The following is a 27358-nucleotide window of genomic DNA, read 5'->3' as shown; positions in this document are numbered from 1 at the left end:
ATTTTCTCCAAAGTAATGTGTTGAACCTAATCTAAATGCTTTTGTTAAAAGCATTAAATGTCTTATGTGTGTTTGTTTCCTTATTTTTAATTAAATAAATGACAAGTATAGCATATTTGTCCATTTTTTTTTGCCTCTTTCATTTCAATTTCTTGCATTACTATACATCATTTTACATTTTGTCTATTTCACTTATTTTTAGGTATCCAAATAATGAGTGTGAAGATCATCATGACAATATTTTGAGATTTAATTTTGAAAGTTCTGTTTATATTGGTGAACTTGATGATGGAGAGAATGTGGAAGACTATGCAATATACCTAGAATTATTGAGATTAATAGAACAAGAAGAGAAAAAATCATGCCTCATCAAGAAGCCACTGAAGTTGTTAATTTGAGGGATGAAAAAACTAAAAAAAAGATTAAGATTGGTCCTTCGATGTCATCACCAATAAAATAGGAGTTGATAAAGTTACCACATGAATATGTAAATGTATTTGCTTGATCGTATCAAGATATGCTAGGGCTTGATACTAAAATTGTAGTGCATAAGCTACCTCTAAAGCCTGAGTACAAACCAATTAAACAAAAGTTGAGAAGGATGAAACCTGATATGTTATTGAAAATAAAAAAAATAAAAAAGTAATTTAATGTGAGATTTTTAAAAGTGGCCAAATATCCCAAATGGGTGGCGAATATAGTCTCAGTACCTAATAAAGATGGCAAAGTGAGAATGTGTATTGATTATCGAGATCTAAATAGAGTAAGTCCAAAAGATAATTTTTCATTGCCTTACATTAACACTTTAGTGGACAATACCGTAAAGCACTCTTTGTTTTCATTCATGGATTGATTTTCAGGTTACAATCAAATTAAAATGGCACAAGAAGATATGAAAAGACTATTTTTGTGATAGTATGGGGAACATTTTGCTATAAAGTCATCCCTTTCAGTTTGAAAAATGCTAAGGTAACTTATCAAAGAGCCATGTTAACTCTATTCTATGATATGATGCATAAAGAAATAGAGGTGTATATGGATGATATAATTGCCAAATCCCGTGAAGAAAAAAATCATATGACTAATCTCAAAAAATTATTTAAGAGATTAAGAAAGTTTCAGCTCAAGCTCAATCCAGCTAAATACACTTTTGATGCAACCTCAAAAAACTTACTAAGATTTATTGTTAGTAAAAGAGGAATAGAGGTGGATCTAAATAAGATACATGCCATCCAAGATTACCACCTCTGTGCACGTAAAAAGAAATAAAAGGATTTTTAGAGAGATTGAATTATATTACTCATTTCATTTCCCAACTTATAGCCAAATGTGATCCCATATTCAAGATTCTTCAAAAACACGGGTCAAGAGAATGGGATGAAGATTGTCAAATGGCATTTGAAAAAGTTAAAAAATACTTATCAAACCCATCAGTATTAATATCGTCTGTCCTTGAAAGACCTCTTATCTTGTATTTAATGATGCATGAAAAATTAATGGGATGTGTTTTGGGACAACATGATGAAATAGAAAGGAAAGAACAAGCCATTTACTACATAAGCAAAAAGTTTATTGATTACAAATCAAAGTATTCACCATTGAAAAAAATGTGTTATGCACTAGCTTGGATGGCTCGTTAGCTCAGACAATACATATTGTATCATATTACTTGGTTCATTACGAAATTAGACCTAATTAAATGCATTTTTGAAAAGCCTTCATTATTGAAAAGAATAGCAAGATGACAAGTGTTACTTTCTGAATATGACATTGTATATGTGTCCTAAAAGATAATAAAAAAAAGTGTTATTGTTAAATTTTTTACATAACGCGCTTATGAAGATTATGTGCCTATGATATTTGATTTTTCAGATGAAAACTTAATGTCTGTAATGCACATAGATAAAAAAAAAAAACATAATAAAGATATATGGTATTTTGATGGTGCATCAAATGCTTTCAGACACAGTATATGAGTAGTTTTGATATCTCCAGAAGGGGATTACTACCCAATCATTGCAAAACTACAATTTGATTACACCAATAATGTGACAAAATATGAAGCATGTGTTTTGGGTCCTTAAGCTACTCTTGAAAGGAAAGTTCATGCATTAAAAGTTTAAAAAGACTCTGCCTTGGTCATATACCAATTGTGAAGATAATGGGAAACTAGAGACCTAAAGTTGATTTATACCAAAAGTATATATTTGAATTGATCAAAGAATTTGAGAATATTTGGTTCAATCATTTATCTCGAGAAGAGAATTAGATGGCTGATGCTTTGGCTACATTGGCAGTAATGTTCAAATTAAATGAAAATGCTGAAATCCAACCCATCAAATTGAGCTTAGGAGAGAAACCAGTTCATTGTTCAAATGTTGAGAAAAGAGTTTATGGAAAACCATGGTATTTTAACATATTACAATATGTTCAGTATCAATAATACCCAAAGCACACATCAGATAATGATAAGAGAACTTTAAGAAGATTGGCAATAGGTTTCTTTCTAGATTGAAAAATTTTATATAAAAAAAGTCAAGACCAAATACTATTGAGATGTGTGAATGCTACTAAAGTCAAAAAGTTACTAGAAGAAATTCACAGAAGTGTTTGTGGAACTCATGCAAATGGTCACTTGATAACTAAGCAAATAATGAGAGTAGGATATTATTGGTTGACAATAAAAAAAGATTGCATTGACTATGCTAGAAAATACCACAAATATCAAATTTATGCAGACAAGATTCAAGTTCTTCCAATGTCCTTGCATGTTATGTCAACACCTTGGCCTTTCTTTATGTGAAGAATGGATGTGATAAGGCCCATTACACCAAAAGCCTCAAATGGATATCGATTTATTTTAGTGATAATTGACTATTTCACAAAGTGGGTAGAGGCAGTGTCATATGCTAATGTGACAAGAATAGTTGTTTGCAAGTTCATCAAAAAAGAGATCATATGTCAATATGGCCTTCTAAAAAGGATTATTTCATATAATACTCTTAATTTGAATAATAAAATGATGACTGAAGTTTGTGCTCAATTCAAAATCAAACACCACAAATCAGCACCTTATTGTCCAAAAATGAATGAGGCAATTGAAGTAGCCAATAAGAACATAAAAAAAATTATTGAAAAGATGACAAATATGTATAAAGATTGGTATGAAAAGTTACCATTTGCATTACATGCTTATCAAACTTTGATTCGTACATCTACAAGAGCTATACCATTTTTATTGGTATATGGGATAAATGCAGTGTTGCATATTGAAATTGAAATTTCTTCCTTTCGTGTTCTGATGAAAGTTAAGTTAAAAAAAGTTGAGTGAGTTCGCGCTTGATATGAACAATTGAATCTTATTGAAGAAAAGATATTAGTTGCACTTTACCATGGTCAACTGTATCAAAGAAGAATGATGCGAGCTCATAACAAGAAGGTTCACCCATGATAATTTTGAAAGGGAGAATTAGTATTAAAGAAGAATTTTCCTAACTAACAAGATCTTCGAGAAAAATAGACTCCTAATTGGAAAGGCCCATATGTGGTAAAAAAAAGCTTTTTCTCATGGGACACTGATCTTGGCAAGAATGGATGAAGATGATCTGTCAAATCTAATCAATGTCGATGCAACAAAAAAGTATTATGCCTAAAAAAAAGTAAAATGAACTGAAAAGATATGAGTTAAAAACCTGAAAGGGCAGCTTAGATAAAAATAAAAAGGGGATAGTGAATGGTGTCGGTTAATTCTTAATATGTGCTAGAAGCTCATTGGTTTTAGGCTTGTTTAGTCTACTGTATTTTTAAAAAGTCAAGGGCACCAATCAAGAGTCTTTAGAAAAGAATCCTTGATGAATTAGTTTATGATGATCTGAATATTTGTTATGTGATTACTTGTTGTCCTCGTTATATCCTTTTTGATAATGCATGAAACACTTTTCCCTTTTATCGAAATAAAATACCTCTTTGTTTATCCTTTCTTTTATCCCTCTCATTAAAAAGAGAAATGTGCAATGTGTTATAATTGTCATAAAATTCAAAAGATGATGAAAGAATAACAATGACCATAAAAGACACACATTATTTTGAAAAAGATTTAAAATGATAAGCAAAATAGTAAGGAATAAAGGTTAATGAGAAATGTGGCCTATAAGTCATAAAAGTGGTCGACATTAAATATAGGATATGAAAAAAAATCTTTTTTTATCTGAACTTAATCAACTATTGGAATGCATGAGATTCAAGAGAAAAAGAAATGAAACAAGCCTTGAGAAATTTTGAGGATTAAAAGAAAATGACAAAAAAAAGAGAAAAAAGATGGTATCTTCATTTGCATAATAAGTGCATTCACATCATGATCATCATTCATTGTATGGCATTGCAAAAATAAGAAAATGTCATTCACGCATCATGTGACATAATAGATGTTAGGACAATCCAAGACCAATAAAAGAAAAAGTGCAAAACAGAAAATATGTGAACCCTTTATTTAAGAAAATCTTCAAATACCATTGCCTTTCAGCCTTTTAACATTTAAAGTTCATTGCCTCTGGTAAAAGGAGCCTTTTGGAATTTAAAGTTTATTGTCTTTGGTCAGAAGAGCCTTTTAATATTTAAAGTTTCATAGCCTTTAGTCAAAGTTCGTTGCCTTTGGTGAGATGAGCCTTTTAACATTTAAAGTTTGTTGACTTTGGTGAGAGAAGACTTTTGAATTTAAAGTTCGTTGCCTTTGGTCAGATGAGCTTTTTGAATTTAAAGTTCACAGCCTTTATTTAAAGGAGCCTTTCAAATTTTCTTTTAAAAAAAATTTATGTTAAATGTTTCATCTTTTGTATTTGTTTGCCTGAACAAAATTGGTATCTTTTTTATCTTTTCCTTATTCCTAATTCTCAGAAATAAGCAAAGAGGGGCAACTGTAAACACCAATTTTATCAAATATAATTTTGGTTTATATTATTATTATTATTATTAACCTTTAAAAAAAGTAAAAAAAAAGTCAAAAATTTTTGTTTCAACTTTGGTAGCTGAAATTAAGCTGCCAAAATGGTTCATTTTTTTTTTAACACTGCCTAACTTGACAGCATGAAATTCGATGACCAAAAGTCATCGGACAAGATCCAAATTTTTCACAAAAGATCCCAGAAGATCTGGGTTCTTAAAGCCTAGAAGCTCTATAAATAAAGCTAATCTTTGTAAAAAAAAACACACAGAAAAAAAAAAAGAGGGGAGCACACACAATCAAAGAAAAAAAACCTATAATTATCGTCCTCTTTGACAGAGGAACCAACAGGAAACACAAAAAAAAAAAAAAATTTCCCGAGAATGAAATTCTCGATCTAAGAAGTTTGAGATTTTCTTTGAAAAATCTGGTTTTAAGAAAGTGTTTAGAAAACAAAAAGGATTAATTTGGGAATTTTTGGAAATTTTTTGAACATTTTTTGGGTCACTAGAATCTAGGAAAATTTAAAATTTTTAACGACTGTTTGAATTTTTTGACTACTAAAATCTGGAAAATTTTGAATGTTTAGGCACTAGTTGAGGTTTTTAGCCTCTGGTGCATGATAGTAACAAGCCAAAAATTGGGCTTCACGGTGGCTGGCAGATGGTTGATTTTTTTAGAGAAAAGAGCTCTGGGGTAGAGAGAGAGAGGGAAAAGAAAAAATATAAAAAATTGAAATAGGCTTTCTATAGGCACTTAAAAATGACATCGATTTGGACGTCTGAACCCAGCCCGACCTACATAGGATCCGCATGTCAATCGGTGAGCTAACCTGACCCATTTCGCAGGTTTTCCCCTTTCTTTTTCTTTTTATTTTCTGTTTTGATTTTGATTTTGATTTATTTTATGTTGAGTTTTATGTTATTTTTTATGTTATTTTTATGATATTATTGTTATTATTATTATTGTTATTTTATATTATTACTAGTAATAATATTTTAGAAACAAATGAATAAAGTGAAAAAAAACAATATTAAAATAAAATATTGACCTACAAAATATGATATGCAAAAAAAAATTAATAATAATATTTATTTAAGGAAAATAAAATTTTATTGCAAGCAAAAATGTTATTTAAATTTCACCAAAGTGTTGGGATAATTTAAAATATAATTTTTGCTAAAGAAAGTGATAAATTAAAAAGGTAAATAAAATAAAAAATAAATTGTTTAATTGAAATTTTCAAATGTAATTTTTAAAGAAAGCTAAAAGGGTTTAATTTTTTTTATTATTGCAAATAAATTTTTTTTTTTCAAATTTCATATAGAGTTAAGATAATTCAAAATTATTTTTACTAGAATAAAGATTGATTTAAACAATGTAAAACAATAATAAAAAATAAAAAAATAATAATAATTGATAACTTGAATAAATTTTTAAAAAAATATAAAAAAATTAAAAAAGTTCTATTTTCTTCAATCCAAGTAAAAGATTAATATTTAGATTTCATCGATGAGTTGTGATAATCTAAATCTTTTAATAAAAAAAATTAAATAATAAATAATTTTAAAATAATCATAATAAAGATTAATTAATTAATTAATTCCCTTAACTATAAAAAAATAATTTTTATTTAGGATCTTGTCAAAAAGTTAAAATGATCTTAAAGCTTGTTTAAAATTTTAAGATTTCATCGAAGAGTCAAGATAATTTTAAAATTTGTTTAATAAATTTTGAGAACTCACCAAAGAGTTGGGATGTTCCTAAAATCCTTTTTAAAATAAATAATTAAAATATTTTATGAGAAAATTTTAAGAATTTTGTAAATGATCAATTTTTTGAAATATTTTTTAAATAGTGATTTTCTATAAATTCCATCAAAGCTTTAGAGAATTTATAGAATACGAAATAATAATAAATAATAATGTTCATTTCACAACAAAAAAATATTTTTTAAAAATAAATTTTAAGAAATTAAATTTAAATATAAAAAGACTATATCATCAAAATTAAAGGATTATACATGTTTAATTGATATTGTTTTTCGAACATGTAACATTAGGGTGTTAATACTTTTTTCACTCGTAATTGTATTTTCGAATTTAATTTTAATTTCGTAAATTTAAATTTTTTTAATAAATCTTAATTAATTTTAAAATTTTTACTAAAAAATAATATTTTTAAATGATCAATTATATCTTATAAAATAATTAATGATAACTTCAAAAGTTTTACAAAATCTAACAATCGGACTCCTCTCAAATAAAAAATTGAGTTACTCTCAAATGAAAAATCGTTATGATGAATGTTAATAAAAATAATTGTACGGAATAGCTTTTGATAGGTGGGCTGTCTACATAAGTTTGGTCTATTATGAAATGACTTGATGAACGTTAATGAAAATAATTGTACGAAGTAACTCTTACCAGGAAGGCTGTCTCCGTAGGCGAGTATGCATGACGGGCGAGGAGCCTAGCTAGGTGTCAATCCACCAATCAAAGACTATATCATTTGACCTAATTGATAGGCAATTGATCCTAACAATTACCACAAGACTGGGAGATTATAAAGTGATTACCCTCAGAGACTACCCTTTAGATGTGATGTCGTATCGAGTCTGGTTTGGTAAGCTTGCATGAGTGACATGTCTATTTTGGGTGTGGCCCTTAGACCTTCGTATAGATGTGACGTTGTGTCGAGTATGGGTTAGGGCGAGCGGTTTACTGTGGCGAATCTTTTGTGATGATGCGTATTAGAGCACGCCTTGATGGCATTTTCAGTGGACTTAGACCAACATGAATGGATCATCATTGCATAATTTCTTGGTACGTGATCGCTATAGCCGCCCTAGTGAACTAGGTTAGTGGCACACTGTGACGAGTATAGTGTGGGTTTGTAGAGAGGACTCATTCAATGTGTACGTCAGAGCAAGAACAAATTCCGACATCTATTGATCGTACTTCTTTCCTGTAAGTCTGAACCAATTTCATCTCAACCTCCAACTCATTATCTAGCTCATCTTCACCCAAAAAACCATTTAAGATATTTCTATATGTACAAAACTATTAAATGCACTGTTGGTCTTTAATTTTTTTAGAAACGTTTTAAAATTTTACTAGTATTTCACCAGATTCCAATTATTGTAACTATCAGAAACAAATGACGGATGCTCATTAATTATGAGTTAAATTTTTTGAGTACTTCATAGTTACATATTTTCTGTTTAAACAAATTCATGCATAACACTTGTGTTAAGGATATATATTGTTATATGTGCAATGATCATAAGTGAAAACGAATTTTTTTCTTTTTATAAACTCAATCCGAAGATTAAAAATGATTACAAAAGTTCGGTTTTGTATCTCAAAATTGATTAGAGGTGATCGTAAGAGTGTCAACCAATTCTTTCGGTTTGTCTCAAAGGAGTTATTGATCCTATGTACAATTGTTCCACTTTGTTTCCAATTTCCATGTGATACCTCTCACGTAATATCTTCAAATTGCGGAGCCCAGTACATTAATTTCCAGCTCTTGTGGCATTCTTCCTATGCATGCATTGATTTTTCTTTTTTGTTTTTTAATGAGAATTTCAAAGTAGTTAAATTGTTCAATATTTTAAAATAAAATAAAATAATTATATCGATAATTTAAGATAAATGATTATAATTCATGTATACAAAATAATTTCAACAAGCGATTATTCACGAGATTCGAATTCAAAATCCCTTTGTTAAAGATGACGAATCTTAATAAATTGAATCAATCACTTATTAATCATGCATTGATTGTCGAAGAAGGGATTGGTGGTTCATACCATAAAATTCATGTTCCTATTATTACTCATTAGTGATGAAACAGTGAAATGGAAAGAAAAAGGTTTCAGGGCTGTTGAATTGGAAGGACTAAATGCTACAGATATGGAACATTTTAAACTTTGTTATGATGATCTGATAAAAACGATCTAAATCTTCATACACATTGAACTGATTCTTAATTGTTATCTAAAGACATTTTTTGTGTAAGGAAACTATGGTTAATACTTAATTGTCAAGATAAAAATGTAAAAATAGAAATCTGCAGGAGAATCAATGTTGACAGAATCAAATCTGTTAAATTGCTAAACTTTAGGTGATGATATTATGATACTATTGGATCTATTTTTTTTGGGAAATAAAAAAACTGCGATCTAAAGTTATAGAAAGAGGTTACAAGTATTAAAATTTAAATCATAAACTCGTCGAATGTAAATCTGCTGAATGCCATGAATCAATTGACTTAAGTTTCAGATTCCACCGGATTCTATTCTATTATTATCACAATATAGTGCAAGGGCCTGGATAGGGATCATGCGCCACTGCAAAATATTCCAGCTGAGGTTGTGGACAGCATACGATTAGAGTTTTCTTGTCTTCATCTTTGTTCGGATCTGTTTTCTTGTCTGCATCTTTCTTCGGATCTTCAGGCTTTTTGTCTTTCACTTCTTCCACTGTCTCCAAGCTTGCATGGCAAAGCTTTTTTCTCAAGGAACTAGTCAAGCAGACTGCATCAACCTCATCTCCAACTACCATCAATTTGTCTTTCTCTGCACCATGTAATGCCACCGATATCACACCTATGCCATTAAGCAAAAAAAAAGTTCAAAACATCAGTCCTTGGAGAAATTAATTTCTTTTGTTGAATTAATATGTTCTGATCATAAATTAAAATTTGGTAGATTAAAACAATATTTGATAATTTTAAATATGATACAACGACATGATATAAGAAAATTTTCAGGTCTAACTAAAATGTATATACCATCTGCTGCAGCAGCTATCTTGAGGGCCTTGGTCCGGCATTTGTCACAGTGCATTGACACTTGAATAACAATCTTTTGCTGCACCATCAAATTAATGAAATATCATGTTTTAAATCCGTGCAGCAAGAGAAATCAACAGGATGAAACAAGTATAATATTGCAAAGGACAATATACAACGCAGCCATGAAAAGAAAATGAGTAGCTTACCTTCATATTCTGAAGCACTAGAATTGTTGCTTTGTTCTGAAATACAAGGGGGCTTGAATATGCACAAGTGTAAGAAGAAGCAATGCCATGACACATTTTTATAATGTTAGGAGATCTAAGAGTAAACAAGCTGTCCACCACATGATTGAAACTTGTTTTTCTCTTTCTGCTTTTAATGAGGGTTAAGTTTAAGGAGAGGAAGGTGGGATCCCTTTAATGCAGCAAGCACAACTGCCCCCAGTCTAGAACCCTTTCGGGCATACTCTTTTTTTTTTGGGTAAAAGTTAAAAATCATGGAAATGATTAATTTGATCATTAATTATATAATTTGTTGGTAAAAAATTTTAATTTTAATTTTAAGGATAAAGATTTAATTTTTGATTATCTTAAATATAAAAATTATTAATCTGGAAATGGTAAACAAATTTATTTTTATTTTTATTTGACATGTGTTTAGAATTTTATTTTTTTTAATTAGTTTGCTCTAATGAAGTTTTTACATATATTGACTATGAAGAGTTAAAATTATCCATTGAATGAAAACCACATTTCATCATGAAATTAAAGCAATCACATAATTTGAACAATAACTTGTTGCCTTATTAATTAGAATTAAATTAAAACTTTAATTTTAATATTTTTGCTGGTGACGCCATGTCTCTTTATGAGTGCTAACGTCACTGCCGTTGCTGCCTTTCCTCTTCCTCCTCAATCATTGTATTACATATATATATATTAAAGCTTTGAAAAAAAGAAAATCACAAATTAAATATTTTTTAATTTAATGAAAGGGAAGATTTAAATTTAACTTTTTTTCAAATAAAGCTTATCATTGAATCGGATATAAAATTTAATTGATTAGGTGATAATTTTTCTACTGTGCTTTTATTTTCCAGCATCTTCAATAAATAAAAAATAGAAAAATATAACAAATATAAACTGCTAGATAAAAAGAAAAAAGAAGAACAAAATATAAATAACATATGGGTAATTAAAGGAGTAAAAAGTAAAAACATTTAAAAGAATTAGTTGGTAATCAACTTTCACTCCATTAACTGCAATATATAGCAAAGTACAGTATAGCCGTTTATTTCTTTCGGTATTTATTCTATAATCAAAACTTGGGGAGATAGATCATTTCCCAAAAGCGATAGTTAAATGCCTTCGACACAATAGCAACTGGACGTTGAGTTGCCCAAAGCTTTTGGCCCAAAAACCATTTTGGCTTAGATTTCTAGTTGAAGATGAGATTAATTTATGCTAGTAAAAAGGCCCTGCTTCGCCTGATTTTTTACAATAATTTTTTTATATTTTATTAAATTGATATTTGTTTGAATTAAAACGTTGAGTGATATGTGTAATTAGTATAAAGTAATAATTTAAGAAAAAATTCACATTTATGATTAAATATTCTCTCCCAGAACTACTTTTTTACACATTGAATTGCTTGATGTAATGTTTAACTGCACACCAACCGATTGCAAACTCATGGTGTCACTTGAGGGTGGAATGAATGACATTTCATTTCTACAACCAATAGATGGAATTTAGACACAGTTCTATAGAGACAAAGAACTCCCAGACAAGATCTCTGAGAATGCGCCAGCAGAAGAAGCTTAGTTCTGATATATTGTTGAGTTACCAGGATCGGAAGATGATCCAAGATAAGAGACAGGCTTTTGGTCCTCCAGATAAGCAGTAGATAAATTTTCTCTTCATAGCTAAAACTTGGGTAATAAGTAGCCATAATTTGCTTCCTTATGTTTAGCAGCAGAGGAATGATAAAGCATTACCAATTTACCACTCCGCACAAATCAAATGATTGCTAAAAACGGGCACCTCCCATTAATATTGATCCTGATCAAACAAAAAAGCATGATAACATATATCAGAGCTCTTTCCAAGTCCTAAATTCAAAGGCAGATATTTGCATCATTGTTCTTAGCTCATCTAGTCTCTGCCAAAGAATTTAGGTTTCAAAGAAGCAGCAGAAACACCACAACAGCCATGTGCAAATGACGGCAAAAGAAATTAGTAATCAAAACCACTGTTCAAATAAAACCAAGTAGCATGTTAAGCAGGATGCGAAGACAAACTTTTTTCATCTTAAACCAAACAAATTTAACCGTCATATATATATATATATAACTAAACTAAATTAATCTCTTGTTTTCAAATTCAATTCAGGTTTCAGTTAAAAGTTAAAACATAGGCACTAACATATTTTTGTGCAAGAAAGCTTAGAAGCATACAATAGCTTAATTAGTTAGCTTTAATAAAAATAAATTAAAATATTTTTTTGTAAACTTACTATTTTTACGATCGTTTGATAAAAAATGTCCAATCACAACTAAATAAGTTTAACTTAGTGAACTAAACAGTTATAACTAAAACATGAAAATACCTTATTCAAATGAATATAACATAATCCATCAATCTATAAAGAGTAAAGGATCAAAGATAAAAAACAAATATCCTAATCCAAGAGGAAAAGTTAAAGATTTTGTATCTTAAAAATACTAAAACGAATTGATCAAAATGAAGAAAAGAAATGTCAAGAATGTACAATGAAATCAAATCTCTGAAGATAACAATAAATTTCAACCAAAACCCAGAAAATGAATTCAAAATCCATGGATAATTAAGGTGCCTTAAATTCTATACTTAGCGGTGTATCACCAGAATCCATCCCTCCCTACACTAAATCACATAATTCAACAACCAAAAACAAAAATATAAGATAAATCATATACATATCAATACATGTATATACTCATATTAATTTTAAACTCTATTAGCAAAGTCAAGGAATTGTACCATATTCCATTAAAATATATTAAAAAATTGATGAATTAATATAATAAATAACAAAACTTGACAATATTTTAACTCTACTTGGGAGTTTAAAAACTCCATTGACGATGTATGGTATAATATTCCATAAAAAATAAGACAATTAACCCAAATCAACACTATCTAGATATTTTGTTTTAAGTCAATGATCATTTTACATATTGGCAAAATCACTTTACAACATATAAAAGGTTTACTGAATTTTTTACAAAGTTTTTTTTTGAGAAATTCATTAACTTGAAACTATACTACATATAGGCCTTGGTGGGTATTTCCACACAGAAAAGAAGTCTAGACAAATTTCATAGCATCATTGATTCAAAGATTTAGTTTACAAAACCTAGTTATCATAAAATGCAAGAAGTTGCTTTACATGAGTATGCCTAGCAGCAACATTTTTTCCATCAACTATAACCCAATCTACAATGATTGATGCATGTTGCTCCCATTTTTCTTTAAGTTATGGTAGAATGTTCAATCCAAAGGTTATATTAAAAAAAAAAAAAAAGATAAATGCAGGGCTCTCTCTATTTTCTCCTCGTCTCTAAATAAATAACTAAATATAAACGAACAAAAAGACATAGTTGTGGAAAGAATCATACTCTCCAATTAAACTATTAGTCTATCACAGCTCCCTACCTCACGTCCCCCCCTTCCCCCCACAATTTCAATTCACACTCCTAACAAATCAACCATTTCCTTCATTTTTTACAAATAATGTTTAGATAAATTGCATATAAAACTGAAGAAAAGTAAAATGCATAGCAAGAGAGATATGGACATGGCTAGCAAAATAATAAGGGCAGCTACTTATGAAGCCCTTCACATATTTGCAATCCTCCAAGCACTTCTAAGCATTCCAAATTGCAGTTCTAATTTAGGTAGTCAATTCTCTGTTACAAATTTTGTTTTGCTCAACAACCAAATTCAAACAACAATTTCTTTTCCTACATCATATAGCTAGAAAGCACATAACAAAATTATAATAACCAAATCCTCTAAGACTAGTCTATCTAATATTTTACAAAGTCATAGAAATTCCAGGATTTTTTAATCTCTTCAAAGCAATAATATGAAGTCCTAAAAAAAAAAAGAAATATAAAGGAAAACATTTTATTGATAAATCTTTTATGATCAAAGGCACATGTACATGATTATAGCATGAAGTCAATGACATAGTGTACCACTTCAAAAAATAAAAGACCTAACTTCCTCTGTGCCTTACCTTCAATCAGAGTCATAACATACAAATAGAAAAAGAAAATAGGGTTCTAGTTCCAGGTGAAGTTCTTATAAGAGAGTGGAGTTTTTTGCTCTATTATGGTGCATGTGAAGATAGCTAAGAGGCTTTCACATGAGCTTAAAGCAGTTTATTCATTGAAAAGACAGAAATCATCATAGATTCATGCAACCAAGCTTTTTCAGTAAAAAAGAGGCAAAAAATTTGCAGAATCTGTTTTCAATCATTCTATGCTAACATAGGAAAGCAAAGCTATTGCCTTTTGAAGTAGGGGATCAAAACAATGGGAAAAAAGAGAAAAAAAAAATAGAACTTTCTGAACTTAAGAACAACAAATTTTGCTGCATTAAAACACAAACAAGCAAACATTTCATCATACAGGACCAAGCTATACCTTTTGCAAACTAATATATATTAGGTCAAAGAAGAAAAAAAAGCAGAAACTTGGCCATAAAATTCAGCCGAAAAAGCTACTTCTTCATCATTTTATCAGCAAAAGGAAGTCATTTCAGACCTGAAATACATCATTTTCATCATATAGAAGAAGCAAAAATACCCAGAACAAAGCAACAAATTATAAAACAAACTCACTTGAAAAACAAAATCACCAAAAGCAAAAAAAAAGCTTCAACAAATCATAGAATATAACAAAAACCCTTATCAAATCATACCTTCTTGGATTCCCCTTCCAACCTCAGATTTTTGGTGCTCAGTTTGGCTTCAAAGAACAAAGAAGCAAGGAGAATCCAAGACTAAAACGGCCTAGTACGTTGGTCCCCAGCTAGAAGGTGTATCAACCTTGCATTTTTAAGAAAATTTCATCCACAAATGACATTCTTCAGTCGTGAACATTACATCACTGCCATTGACAAAATGACAGAAGTTGTACGATGATAAACTGATATGCCAATATAAATTAAATAAAAAAATTATGAATAAATAAAAGTCGTTCATACTCATTCTTTAACTAATATGATATATATCAATAAAATATTTTACAACCAATTCATAAATAAATTATTTACTATTTTGAAAGACTTAAAAAACCCTTTCTCAATCAACACAAATCTGCACTAAACTTATAATATTATTATGGATCATTTGGCCTTATAACTTTGGTGATTAGGTGAGTTAATCAACATTTAATTAAGCAAAATTTTGAAAAAAAAAATTATTCTGGTCTACTGGAATTTTAGCTTAAGAGTCTTCAAGTTGTAGCCACCCCATGCATAATTGAAAAATCAAAGTCTTTTGTAATTTTCTTTTGAGGTTATGAGTCATATGTACCCTGCACTGTACGGCTATCAAAGACTAAATTTTTGAGCTAACAACACCATATTCAATGCTAGATTATTCCCCTTTCTTTAATCATGTAAATTATAGAATGAAATGAATTAAAAAAACACGTGTTAGGTGATGATTTATCATTCATGATTATAATAATTGCTTATAACATCAAATATTTCATGAAACACGTTTAAAAGATATGAAATTAGTTCTGGAAATTCTTGCTTCAAAGAAAAGTGTTGCAAGCATCAAATTTTCTATGTAAATGTTACTATAGTTTCATCTTTTTATTTTTAATTTTTTGAAATTTTAAGGCAAAAGGGTCAAAAAATTTTCTAATTAAAATTCAATTATCATTCAAGTTTTTATTTTTTTTACAATTAATTAAATCCTCAAATATCTATTTTCATCAATTGAACTCTTATTAAAAAAAATAGTTAATTGTTTCCATTCAATTGAGGATTTAATCGAGTGAAAATAAATATTTAAAAATTTAATTTGATGAAAATATATGTTTAAAAATTTAATTGATTCAAAATAAAATATATAAGATTTAATTGGTTATAATAAAATATCATAAATTTAATTGATTATTGAATTTTTATTTAAAGACTTTTTAAACTTTTATATCAAATTTTAATTAGATCTGATAATTTTAAATATAATACAATAATACGATAATAAAGAATACAAATAAAAAAATAAAAATAGCATGACTTAAAATTTTAACAAAAATTATAAATAAATTTAATAAAACAAAAAATATATATTTCATGATTTTGTATCGATACAAATTGTAACATATAATTTTTATATAAAATATAACATAAATATATAAATTATTAATATTTTATATAATAAAATACACAAATTATCATATCTAATTTTAACTATAACAATCATAATTTAAAATAAAAAATTATAAATATTAAAATTTTATATTGATATTCGTTACTAATAGTCTTTGTTAAATAATTCAAGTAAGCTTTAAAAAAGGAAAAATCAAAATGACAAAGAAGCTGTAATACGGCAAGGGCATTTTGGTATCAGTGTTGCTTCATTAAGAGACAGTGTTTGAAAGTTGACTGATGAAAAGAACAGAAAGCAAAAAAAAGAGAGTTGTCAATGGTAAAAGGATAAGATTGCTTTAGCCCCTTCCAGCATGCAATGACAAAGGACCCACACGGTTTGAGCCCACTGTAACACAGAGGAACAAACAAAGAAGCTGCTTCCTTCCGTTTCCAACGATTTGTCATATGCCGAAGCCTTCTTTTTACTACCGTTATTTCATTTTCTTAGGCTTAAGATTGTCAATCTTATATTAGACTTGCATTTCTCCATGTGGGGGGAACAATGACGAGAAGGCCATGCCCTGTAATCTTCTTACGTAGTCTAATAAGTCCAATGCCGTTTCGTTATCGTTACGTTATGAAAATTCTTTTTCATCATACTTTAAAAAGAAATTTAAAAAGAAATTTGGTCTCTTTTATTATCAATTATCAATATAAAAGTAAGCCTTTTGGAAAGGCTACATTAATGGGGGGAAAAACTTGTTGAAGACCTTTCAAATTTGCTCAATATTTCCTCCTAACTAGTCAAAAACAATTACGTAATACATATGACTTCCAGCTTCAGAGAATTTTCATCAGCATTATGTCCCATTGATGCAATAATTAAAATTTATTTATATGTCCATACAGGATATGAAAAAGGATATAAAAATGACACAATTTAAATCTTTGACAAAATCGTATATATTAATTTGGCAAAAATTAAAAAAAAATTTTCGTATTTGACTTATTAATATGAATTATAACACGATAAATTTTTATATTTGGCATGAAATAAACAATAGACACGGATTGTTATATCGAGTTATAAAGGAAGAGTTGGTTCAATGGTTGATGCGTAATTTTTTAAAGAATAAAATTCGAATTATTTATATGTTATAATTACCACTTACCAGCATAAGATTAGTGAATTTTTTTGGCTTAATATTAGGATATTAATTTTGGGCTAATTGATTTTTCAACATATATGTAAAAATGATAATTCAAGTTCACTTGTTTATTATTATTATTATTATTATTATTATTATTATTATCAATTCAGAGCTACATCTTTCAATTTGATTGAAAATGGTTAATATTTAGTAATTATTTTATGAAACAAATAATATATCTTTTGGAAAGACACATACTTTTAAAGTCAATGTTGCAATTTACTATCCTTTATTATGAAAAGGAAATTAATTTCAAGTTCAAATCAAAATATATTTATCAAATCAAATCTGTGCAGGAAATCTTTTTTTTTTTTTTTTTGTGGTGATAATATCAATATCAAAGGAGATTTTATAGCAAGTCAAACCTTTCTGCAATGTCTATACCAAGACAAGAGCAAAAACACAACATCAATGCTTAAATGTATAAAGAAAAACATGTTAAGCTGTTGGATTCTTCCTTTGGTGATTGATTTTCAAAGGACATCATTTGCAAGACTTTTTGGTGCCAATAAAAACAAAGAGGATAAGCAAAAGTTAGGTCCTGATGTTTGATTTTTGTTTTTTTTTTTGTTTTGGTTCGAAGTCAAGCATTTAACCATATGAGGAAGTAGACTAATATATGCAACCAAACAAATCAATTACCAAGTGAAGTTGTCAAAGAATTTTGTTAATAATGGATATGGTGAATTATCATGAGGTGTGACACGTCGAAGATTATAAAATCATCCAAATTATATCATAAAAATAAAAATTTGGGTTTTAAAACTTAATTTAATTAATTCATACTATCATTTTTAAAAATTATCATTTAATAAATTTAAAATTCAAATCATAATATTCATAACCCTTTTTATTATTCTAAAGCCAACCTTAAGATGTTGTTGATATGGTAATTAGTATGGTGAAACATGATATAAACCGGCCTTAAACACTTGGACTGCAAGTTAAGATAGTGATAGGGATGAGATGGCTTTGAAATTTTTGTATCAGAAGGGACAAATTTCAAAGGCAAGAAACGAAATGTGCATGATTCAACAGAAAAAAAAGATGACAGATTGAAGGGGAAAGGTAAGCATTATTGCAATAATTTCAGATATTTTATGATAAGACCAGAAATATTGCTGGGGTTCTTTAAACTGAAATTGGAAACTTACTAAAAATGCAGCTTCAAACTCAGCTCAAAAAAAGCCTACGGGCATCTGCAACCTGGTGGCAGTAATTGATTTCCATGAACTGATTCCTTCTAACACAGATTTTGATCTTCATTGTAAAACCACAAGCAAGTTCTGCATATCTTCTCAGATTTTGTAAGCCTCAGGCTTCTCTAATAACGCTGCTCACTCATTCAGGAATTTTAGAACACGAAAACAAACATATAGACATATAAGTATATATATAAATATCTATATTATTTTTTTCATACATTTCACTTATTTAAATATTAGAGAATGTTCTAAAATATTATCTTCGATGATTTTAACTTTTTTTTATGATAAATCTGACACGCTCTACAACTCAACTTCCAACGAATTTTCTCTTCTTAAAACAAAAAATTATATCAATAGAACCACAAATAAATAATTGCAAAAAAGCTATTATTATTAGAATTAGTATAATTAGAATTTACAAATTACAATTAAATGTTAAAAAACTATTATTATATATTTGATATTTAAAATATTCTAAAATAACTAATCAAATATTTGATGTGGACGGTACTAAAATTTAAAATTAAAAAAATATACAACACATAGTTTAAAATATAAACTGTATATCTTAAAAAATTAATTTATACCAAATAAGTAATTAAATTTATTAAAAATTGAAAAATGCATGTTATCATTTGTCAAGTCATTCTCTTGCCGCCTTCAGCTGGTTAAGATGACATCATCCAGCGCCGTTGTGTATAACAACCGTTAAACGGCTAAACCCCAGACTAAGAACCCCAGTAAAACCTCAGCTGTCATTGGTAGCCATAGCTCCAAGATAAAGCTTTCTTTCTGTACATAGTCCCTTCTCTTTTGCAGGGTTTTTCTGTATATTCTTTTCTTCTCTTTCTCTTTCTTTTTACCCAAAAATGGCTGCTTTGTCCCTTCACAGTTTCTATCATTTCAGTTCATTTCTCTTCTCTCTTTCTTCTTCTTCCTCTTCTTCTTGGGATTTGAGCAATGGAGGGAGCTTCAAGAAAGGGAAGTTCTTGGTGTTGTTATCAACTCACTCTAATCCCAAAATCTAATAAGAAGTCAAAGGTATGGTCAAAGGACTACTCCTTATGATACTGATGAGGAGGAAGATGGAGAATTTGATGAAGATTATGATGGCATGGCTGGAGATGATTGGTTGATGAATGTAAGTTCAAGATGCATTCTTAATTTGTAATAAAAAGTGTGATTTTCTATATGGAATGAGCATTTTAGGATTGTAGAAAATGACCCATCATTGTTTTTTTCACGGTATTTGCATTGATGTTAAGATAATTGTGACCAGCAAGCATTTTGTGCTATGATCTTTAGTATTTGAACAATAGATCTTGTGTTTGATTAGGATATGGACTTCCTTCTGGTCTTAAATGTGGATGTATTATTTCAGGATGACTTTGCTGAAACCCATGAATATGGCGTTAATGGGAAGGAATTTAAATCACAGAAGGGAAGTGGTAAAGAAGGTACGTGTGTTCATTTTTGTTGATGCCATGAACATGCTTGGGTCCGCCACTGTGAGCTTGTCACAACATTTGACATAGCTTTTGAGGAATTTAAGAAAGAGGATTCATTGTTTTGTGCAGGAAACCAAAGATCACAAGAACAACGCAAGGGCTCGAACGTGTTAGAATCAAGAGAAGGCCTTACGGCTGAACTCTGAAGATCGAATAGATGTCAGAAATGGTAATGATCTTCTACAGAAGGGTAGTGTAGAAAATTTTTTATCTTACTTCTGACAAAATGAAGGAAGTTGGTGCCTTAGATGGACGAAGGAAGGTAAGATAAGCTGTCGAATTTTGCTATTGCCTGTACCAATGGTGTAAAGGAGCTTTATATGTTTTCTTCTATTGTAGCTGGTGTCAAGGACATCCACAAAAACCAGATATCAAAGGCTGTCGGATGAAATTGATTTGGATGAGAAATGGTTCCCTCTTCTTGATTACCTAAGTATTTTTGGGCTTAAAGAATCAAATTTTATCCAAATGCATGAGAGACACATGCCCATTGGACTACTTGTTGAGTGTTGGTGTGAAGCATAGAGAAATTAGAAGAATACTTTTGAGACGGCCACAAATTCTGGAATACACATTGGAGAATAGCTTGAAGTCCCATGTGGCTTCCTTAATGAGTCTGGGGATTTCAAATTCCAGAATGGGCCAGATAAGAGCTTCTGCACCTTCTTTTTTTTTCGTATAGTGTTGAAAATTCATTAAAACCCACAGTGAGATACTTGATTAAAGAGGTTGTTATTAAAGAAAATGAATTAAGTAAAGTTGTGCAGCTGAGCCCTCAGATTCTAGTTCAACGGATTGACATATCATGGAGCACTCGTCATATGTTTCTCTCAAAGTAGCTAGGAGCACCCAGAGATAGTATAGTGAAGATGGTAAAGAAACATCCCCAGTTTCTTCATTACAGCATTGACGATGGACTGTTGGCCAGGATAAATTTCCCAAGGAGCATGGGGATGTGTAATTCGGATATCCTGAAAGTCTTTGACTAGTCTTACACAGGTTAGTTCACTCCCTTGTAACTTGTAAGTGCATTAAAACACAAAAATTTGTTTCTGTATCTTACATTTTGGATTTGTTTCTAGGTGTTATCTCTGTCTCTGGAGGACAATCTGAAGCCAAAGTACATGTACTTGATCAATTAACTTAATAATGAGGCGCACTCTTTGACTAAATATCCTATGTACTTGAGCTTGTCACTGGATCAACGAATTCGACCCCGCCACCAGTTCCTCGTTTCCCTAAAGAAAGCTCCAGAGGGGCCATTTACTCTTGGTTCATTGGTTCCAACTGATGAATGCTTTTGCCAGCAGTGGGCTGGAACTAGTTTAGATAAATATTTGGCATTTCGTCAAAGGGTGCTACTCAAGGAGTTTGCAAAGAAATATGATCAGAAATAGTGATAACATTCTTCAAAGGCTTCTTTCACTAATACTAGAATTCTTGTAGCAGATTTGTGTCACACCCAGCAGTCCAATATGTTAGTTCTATGAGGTTTTTCAAAATTGGTGGCAAAATAATGGTAAGAAAAATTGATTTTTCAACCCAACCAATCTTGTGTTGGTTCAATTATTTTCAAGTATTAAAAATATATTGATTGGTTCGATTGTTTTTTAAGAGTGGTAGATTAAATCGGTTTTTGATTTTTCAAATTGAACTGACCGATTGCTCATGCCTATAATAAAACTAAGGTAAAGCCGGTAACAGTTGACAATTGATACTAGCAGGCTTTCTAATAAATACCAGACAAATCAGGTAAAGGATGAAAATAAGAGAATGATCAATGAAAATGATGTATCTATAAGATGAAAGTAGATGAAACCAGAGACAAATGCAGTATAAATTGCTTACATGTTTCTACATTTGGTTAAAGTTATTTCAATCTATTGCTCAGTGTTACAGAGATTCTAAACATAGTTGAAATTCTTTGCACGCTGTTCTATTTCCTGTTCACCTAAAAAGACCTATATTACATCCTCTTCTAAACATCCATAGCCTTCTTCCTATGATTAACATTAAAAAAGTGTAGAACCTTGTTATATTTATGTACTTTTAGGTATAATATCTTCTTGTTTTGCCACCGCAAATCAAGTAACAGACCGGAGATCAATCCATCCGAATTTCTTTGGATAGTAAGTACTTGCAGGAGTCTTGAAAATAACAAAGGGAAAAGGAAAACGGGCCTTTTTATGTATAAATTTGGAGATGTCACCATTGAACTGGTACTGTAACTAACTCTATTCTGTGTGTTGCAGGGCCTAAATGACTGCAGAAGTGCCGGTAGCTGTAGCAGAAGCAAAGGGGCTATCTGGCAGAGTAAGTCCTTCACTGCAGATACATGAACATATGATGGATAAGATAAAAAAGATTGTGTAGTTTCAGCCTTTCAGGTTCTAAAATATGAGCCATGAATAGATCTGGCAATTTGTTTTGTGTCACCATGTCGTATTTTAAATTGTTGATGCAAAACCTGGAAGCCTACTTTGAAGAATTAAAGGTAGTGGAAAGGGAAACTTTTAAGATAAAAGTAATTTTATACCTCTCCTGGTCATTTTTGTTGGTCTCTACATGCTTGATTTTTTCATCAGATGCAATGTTGGTTTCGAGAGCTTCCAACAGATAATTGAATTCTGTTGAGGGAAATTGAGTTGATCTGCATGGTGGAAAAGAAAGCATTGTAAGGGAAAGAATGAAAGAGGAGCCCAGGTTAAAGAATGTACATAAAACAAAAAGGTTCTAGACCTTCTGAGACCTTCAAACCATCCATGGAGTAGCCAAAGAACGACTGATGGACTAGAGGCTTCTGTGTCAAATGCATCTCCGAAGGGCGCCTCCACTCTAGTTGAAAATTTTGATCTGGATCTTCTATAAACTGCTTCCTGAACAACTTTGACGTTGCATATCCTCTTGGAACTAAGAAAATCATACATCAGATTAGTAAGAGCAATGAAATTAAATTGTTACTGAAATATAAAAAGGGCATTGATATGCCTGTTCTAAAATTATTCAGTATAAAAAACCGGGGTTTAGCTCAATTAAGAGGTGATATCCAGTAGGTCTGAGGTTTAAATTCCAGCACTTGAAACACATCCCCCCTATCCCAGGCTGCAGCCACCTTTGTACAAAAAATCAGTATGAATCATCATATTCAACAGACAAAACGATTTGAAGTAGTATCCCCCTTAAGTTTCCATTAAAGAAACCTTGATGGCTTTTGCCAGATCAGAATGATGGCCCCAAGCTGGCATGTGTTAAGTAGCTATGGACCTTAATTCCAATAAAAGAAGTTAAAAAATGAAGCTACTTACTTGAGTGAAGGTCAGGTTCCATATCTATATGGGGTGGAGAATAATACATTGGAGACTCAATTCTGTCCTGGGACTTCCTGCAAGAAAATCAAACATTATAAATGATGATCACTTGCTTGCTGAAAGATTTTGCTATTTTATGATGCAATGCAACAAGAAAAACATGAATTGTTTTCATTAAACTTCTCTAAAACTGTCAGAAATGAAGCAAACAAGCTAGAAAAGTCTATAGAATTTGCTGATTTTACACTGAGAATTACAGTGAGTGGTTTGCAATCAATCCAGCACCAACAACCGTGTATAAAAAATATTTAAGAAAGCAACAAAAAGAAGTCCAGTTAGTGGCAGATCCAGTAGAGGACATCTCGAAATATTAGAAAATTTTTTCCTGGACACCCCTAAATTTTTTCCATGGACACTCTTTAGATCGACAAAATTGGTAAATCAGTCGGTAGTTTTTTATGTATATTATAAGTGGACACCTCAAAAAAAATCCTGAATCCGCCAACTGAGTCCAGCTTCCGAAACAAGTGCTATCAAAATACAGGAGTCCAACGCTATAGTAAGACGGAGCTGCAGCATGATTAGGAAACCACAATATTTTAAGAAAAGAACATTGGTTATCATATTCTTCATTCAATTCATGGAGTGGATTTGGTACAGAAATCACTAGAAATGGAAAAGAGGAGCAATTGTATTTACCTGTCAACCAGCTTTGATTTTTCCCTGTAAGGTTTCACAAGAACACGAGCCCCGCAGACATAATGTGGATTTCCTTTAGCCAAAATCATCTTCACGGTATCTGCAGTGACAAATGTTACAAACCCAAACATCCGTTTCTGTTGGCAGGGAATCCTTACACCTCCAACTTGTCCATAATTGCTGCAATTAACAACAAGAAAAATAAGAAACCTTTGGACACTGAATAATATAACTGCAAATAAGCCCGCAAAAAGGCTTCAAGATCATGTTATACCTGAAATAGTTGGATACATCATCTTCACTAAAGGTGCTTTCAGCTGGGAATGTAAGATATATCTGACGCGATCCACTGACAACCGGACCAGGATCATTTCTATCATTTCGATTGTCGATATAATTGGGTGCTTGTTCAGCCAAAATGACAGAATGTTGTCCATGAGGTCTGTGACTTAATCACAGAAGAGTCCATCAGTTGAATCCTCAGGGTTCATCTTTTATCATAATTCATAAATCATACCTGTCTATTACTCGAAAAGTGTCTTTCAATCTAGCGAGAGGCTTTGTCAAACTGTAGCCTGCTTTGCCATGTCTCTGGCTGTCAGTGAGATAACCATCTGCCTGCAGAACTTTGCCATTTTTCTCATAATATAACAATGGGAGAGACGCAATTGGAACAGGATCCCCTCTATTTGTTTTCAGGAGCTCTACTAATTCCAGCTCTAACTTATCACGTGACATTGCAGGATCTTCATTAACAGCATCCACTGAATTATGGTCAAACATTTGAGGGAAGTTATCCGAGACATGGCCATGGAAGTACTTGCAATTGCTTCCTTGCTTACAGTACCCTTTGTTGAAATAATGACAAGTCTTAACTGGAAATTCAGGCAGGTTTTGATGTCGACGTCCTGTCCTGACACCAAGATTACCCAATGCAGCATCTGAGTAACAATAATCATTTGAAAATCCACCATTTCCCAAGTTCACAGACTCCATTTGATCCTCCAAGCTCAAGAACTGAGTTTGAGTCTGCAGATCAGATACAGAATCCAAGTAAGGCATAAAATCCAAGTTATGCTTGGCAGCTAGTTGTTGCTCCCAGTAGGGAGATGTGATTCTGGGAGACAAAAAAGGCCTGGAGGAGACAGGCGGTGAAAAAGGAGAGAACAGTGACGGGAATTCTGAACCAGGGGCCGACTCCGGGGATATAGGAGGTGATCCTGATTTAACAACCAGCCATTGCAGTTCAATCTTGACTTTATAAATTACTTCCTGGATAACAGTATCAGGACACATAGCCAGCTGAACAATCTCCTGGTCACCATGGACTTGCAAAAGCAGATACCCTATAATCTTTGAGACATTTTCAGGTTCAATTTTCCTGATTCTATTGAACAAAATTTGTGTATAGTCAGAAAATTCCATCTTGCATGTATTGTAGTGTATCTGTTTAATCACTGCAGATAAAAATGCAAAAACATATTATCATAACAGACGCGTGAATTGTCAAATCTAAGCTATGGTATCAAACCTACTGATAAAAGTAAAGGACCAAAAGAATGCTTACCTGTAAAGAATTATAGAACAATACTCTAGTAGGTCAAAAGCACAGAATCAATGTCAGGAAAAGTAAAATTTCAGATCCAGTAAACTAGCAGGAAAAACACATAAACATACTGTAAAAATAAACCAAACTAACCAAAAAAATTTAGGTTTTTTGCTTTTCCTTTTCGCGTATTATTGTTCAAATCTTGATAACCTCAAATAAAAAAAAAAAAAAAAACTTAAACATGTTTAAAGAAACCAAATCTGAGTACTACCCATAAAAGGGTTGATAGGAAGTAGGAATGGTAGAAGCCTAGAAAATTATCAGAACCAGAAATGGATTTTTTTTTTTCTAAATCTGGGAACAAGAAAAGAATGAAAGAAATCACAATTTAAAATAGAAGTATTTTTTACATTCCAAAGAAACCAAACAAGGTAAACAAATAAAATCATAATCACAAAATATTTTTTTCCATAGAGAGAATATATTATTTTATACAAGCAGAGAAAACAGAAATATAAACCAACCGGAAATATTGAGAAATCCAGAGAACTTGAACGTAGTTCCAAGCATTAAAAAAAATAATAATAATTAAGAGTCCAAAATTTTCAGAATTCAAAATTAAAAAAACACAACACATTTAAGATAATCTCTCCTAAAAAAAATAACCCTTTAAAAAACACATGATAAAGATAACTACTCCATAGAAAAACACAGCCGAAGATTCATTAAACTTACCAAGCAAAGTATCTGAATTTGAAGTTGCAAAGCTTGTCACTGGCAGCAGAAAGTAGAGTCATAAGAACAACATATGAATTCTCTTTATGTCTCAGTTTCATGTTTTTCTATACATTTTCTTCAACCATACAGGTTTTTCTATACACAAAAACCTGACAGAACAGTTGAACTTCATTTCAAGTACCGCAGCCACTCCATGACTTTATATAAAGAATAATTCACTTTAAATATGAATTTATTTATAATTTTTAGGAATTAAAAAGGATGTTAAATCTTTACAGCTAGATTTTATAAATGAGTTACAGAGAATTAAGGCAATGTAATTTCCTTGAATTAAATAAGAACCGTTGGATCATCAATAATTAAATAGATCAACGATCCAGAGTGTTGAGGACCATGTAGAAGACATGCACTTTACTGTATAACATGCAATTTAAGAAAACGAATAAAATCACCGAAAAATAGCCATGCATATTCAATTTCTAGTTCTAATACATTTAATATATATATGCGTTAATTTTACATATAAAAAATAATATCCAAACATTTCCCTTTTCTAAATTTGAAAGCTGTTTTTTTTCTAATAATAATAATAATAATAATAATAATTTATTAGTTTTTTCCTTGTTGTTTATTTAATTTTCTTTTTTTAAAAAAAAAATGTAGGAAAAGAAGAAAAAAAGAGAGAAAATTATTAACAGTGAGGATAGATTGGTAATTAAAGAAAATGGTGACGTGGATATATATATATATATATTTGAAGAGAGATTTTGTTTTATTTTTTGTAAATAATTAATAATTAATTAAATAAGAAATTAAGATATGATAAGAGAGAAGTGGGCTTTTCTGTTGTAATGATCATAATTCTCCCGATATATTAGCTTATGTCTTTTGACTTTATCATCGTTTAGCTCTTTTTTAAATTAAATAAGAGTTATTATTTGATATATTATTAATGTAAAATTTAATGTTACAAACAAGATTAAAAAATTAAAATATATTTTGTTTTTTTTTATTTTTTTAT

The 27358-nt window shown here is 30.4% G+C and overlaps 1 protein-coding gene and 3 pseudogenes across 3 annotated transcripts in view; 1 reads left to right on the top strand and 3 right to left on the bottom strand.

Annotated features, from left to right (window-relative positions):
• Positions 1 to 14788, bottom strand: part of LOC111288387 (scarecrow-like transcription factor PAT1 pseudogene) — a 61350-nt pseudogene extending 46562 nt beyond the window's left edge. The window contains exon 1 of the transcript XR_016341514.1: positions 14710 to 14788. The product of XR_016341514.1 is annotated as a scarecrow-like transcription factor PAT1 pseudogene, transcript variant X5 (transcript). The remainder of the gene's footprint in view (positions 1 to 14709) is intronic.
• LOC149519115 (heavy metal-associated isoprenylated plant protein 47-like) lies at positions 8975 to 9999 on the bottom strand. The gene is made up of 3 exons (XM_089760325.1): positions 9946 to 9999; positions 9737 to 9815; positions 8975 to 9551 (listed from the first exon to the last, which is right to left on the bottom strand). The coding sequence occupies exons 1-3, from the start codon at positions 9949 to 9951 to the stop codon at positions 9253 to 9255; spliced, it is 384 nt and encodes a 127-aa protein (XP_089616451.1). The 5' UTR covers positions 9952 to 9999; the 3' UTR covers positions 8975 to 9252.
• A 4616-nt stretch (positions 14789 to 19404) lies between the features above and the next one.
• Positions 19405 to 21542, top strand: LOC149519114 (transcription termination factor MTERF9, chloroplastic-like; annotated as a pseudogene).
• Positions 21543 to 22159: 617 nt separating this feature from the next.
• LOC111287882 (zinc finger CCCH domain-containing protein 18-like) lies at positions 22160 to 26510 on the bottom strand (annotated as a pseudogene). The gene is made up of 8 exons (XR_016341924.1): positions 26335 to 26510; positions 24568 to 25507; positions 24325 to 24492; positions 24051 to 24230; positions 23349 to 23425; positions 22783 to 22953; positions 22580 to 22693; positions 22160 to 22368 (listed from the first exon to the last, which is right to left on the bottom strand). The product of XR_016341924.1 is annotated as a zinc finger CCCH domain-containing protein 18-like (transcript).
• Between the last annotated feature and the right edge of the window lie 848 nt (positions 26511 to 27358).

The sequence above is a fragment of the Durio zibethinus genome, chromosome 4 (assembly GCF_047325235.1).
Source record: "Durio zibethinus cultivar Kanyao isolate XHJ-2024 chromosome 4, ASM4732523v1, whole genome shotgun sequence".
Lineage (NCBI taxonomy): Eukaryota > Viridiplantae > Streptophyta > Magnoliopsida > Malvales > Malvaceae > Durio > Durio zibethinus.
This window is presented reverse-complemented; position numbering and strand designations above follow the sequence as displayed.

Bases quoted from the DNA above. Each gene is read 5' to 3' on its own strand.
- LOC149519115 (XM_089760325.1), bottom strand. The intron at 9,552-9,736 runs GTATATACATTT...TTAATGGCATAG, and splicing joins GATAGCTGCTGCAGCAGATG to GTGTGATATCGGTGGCATTA.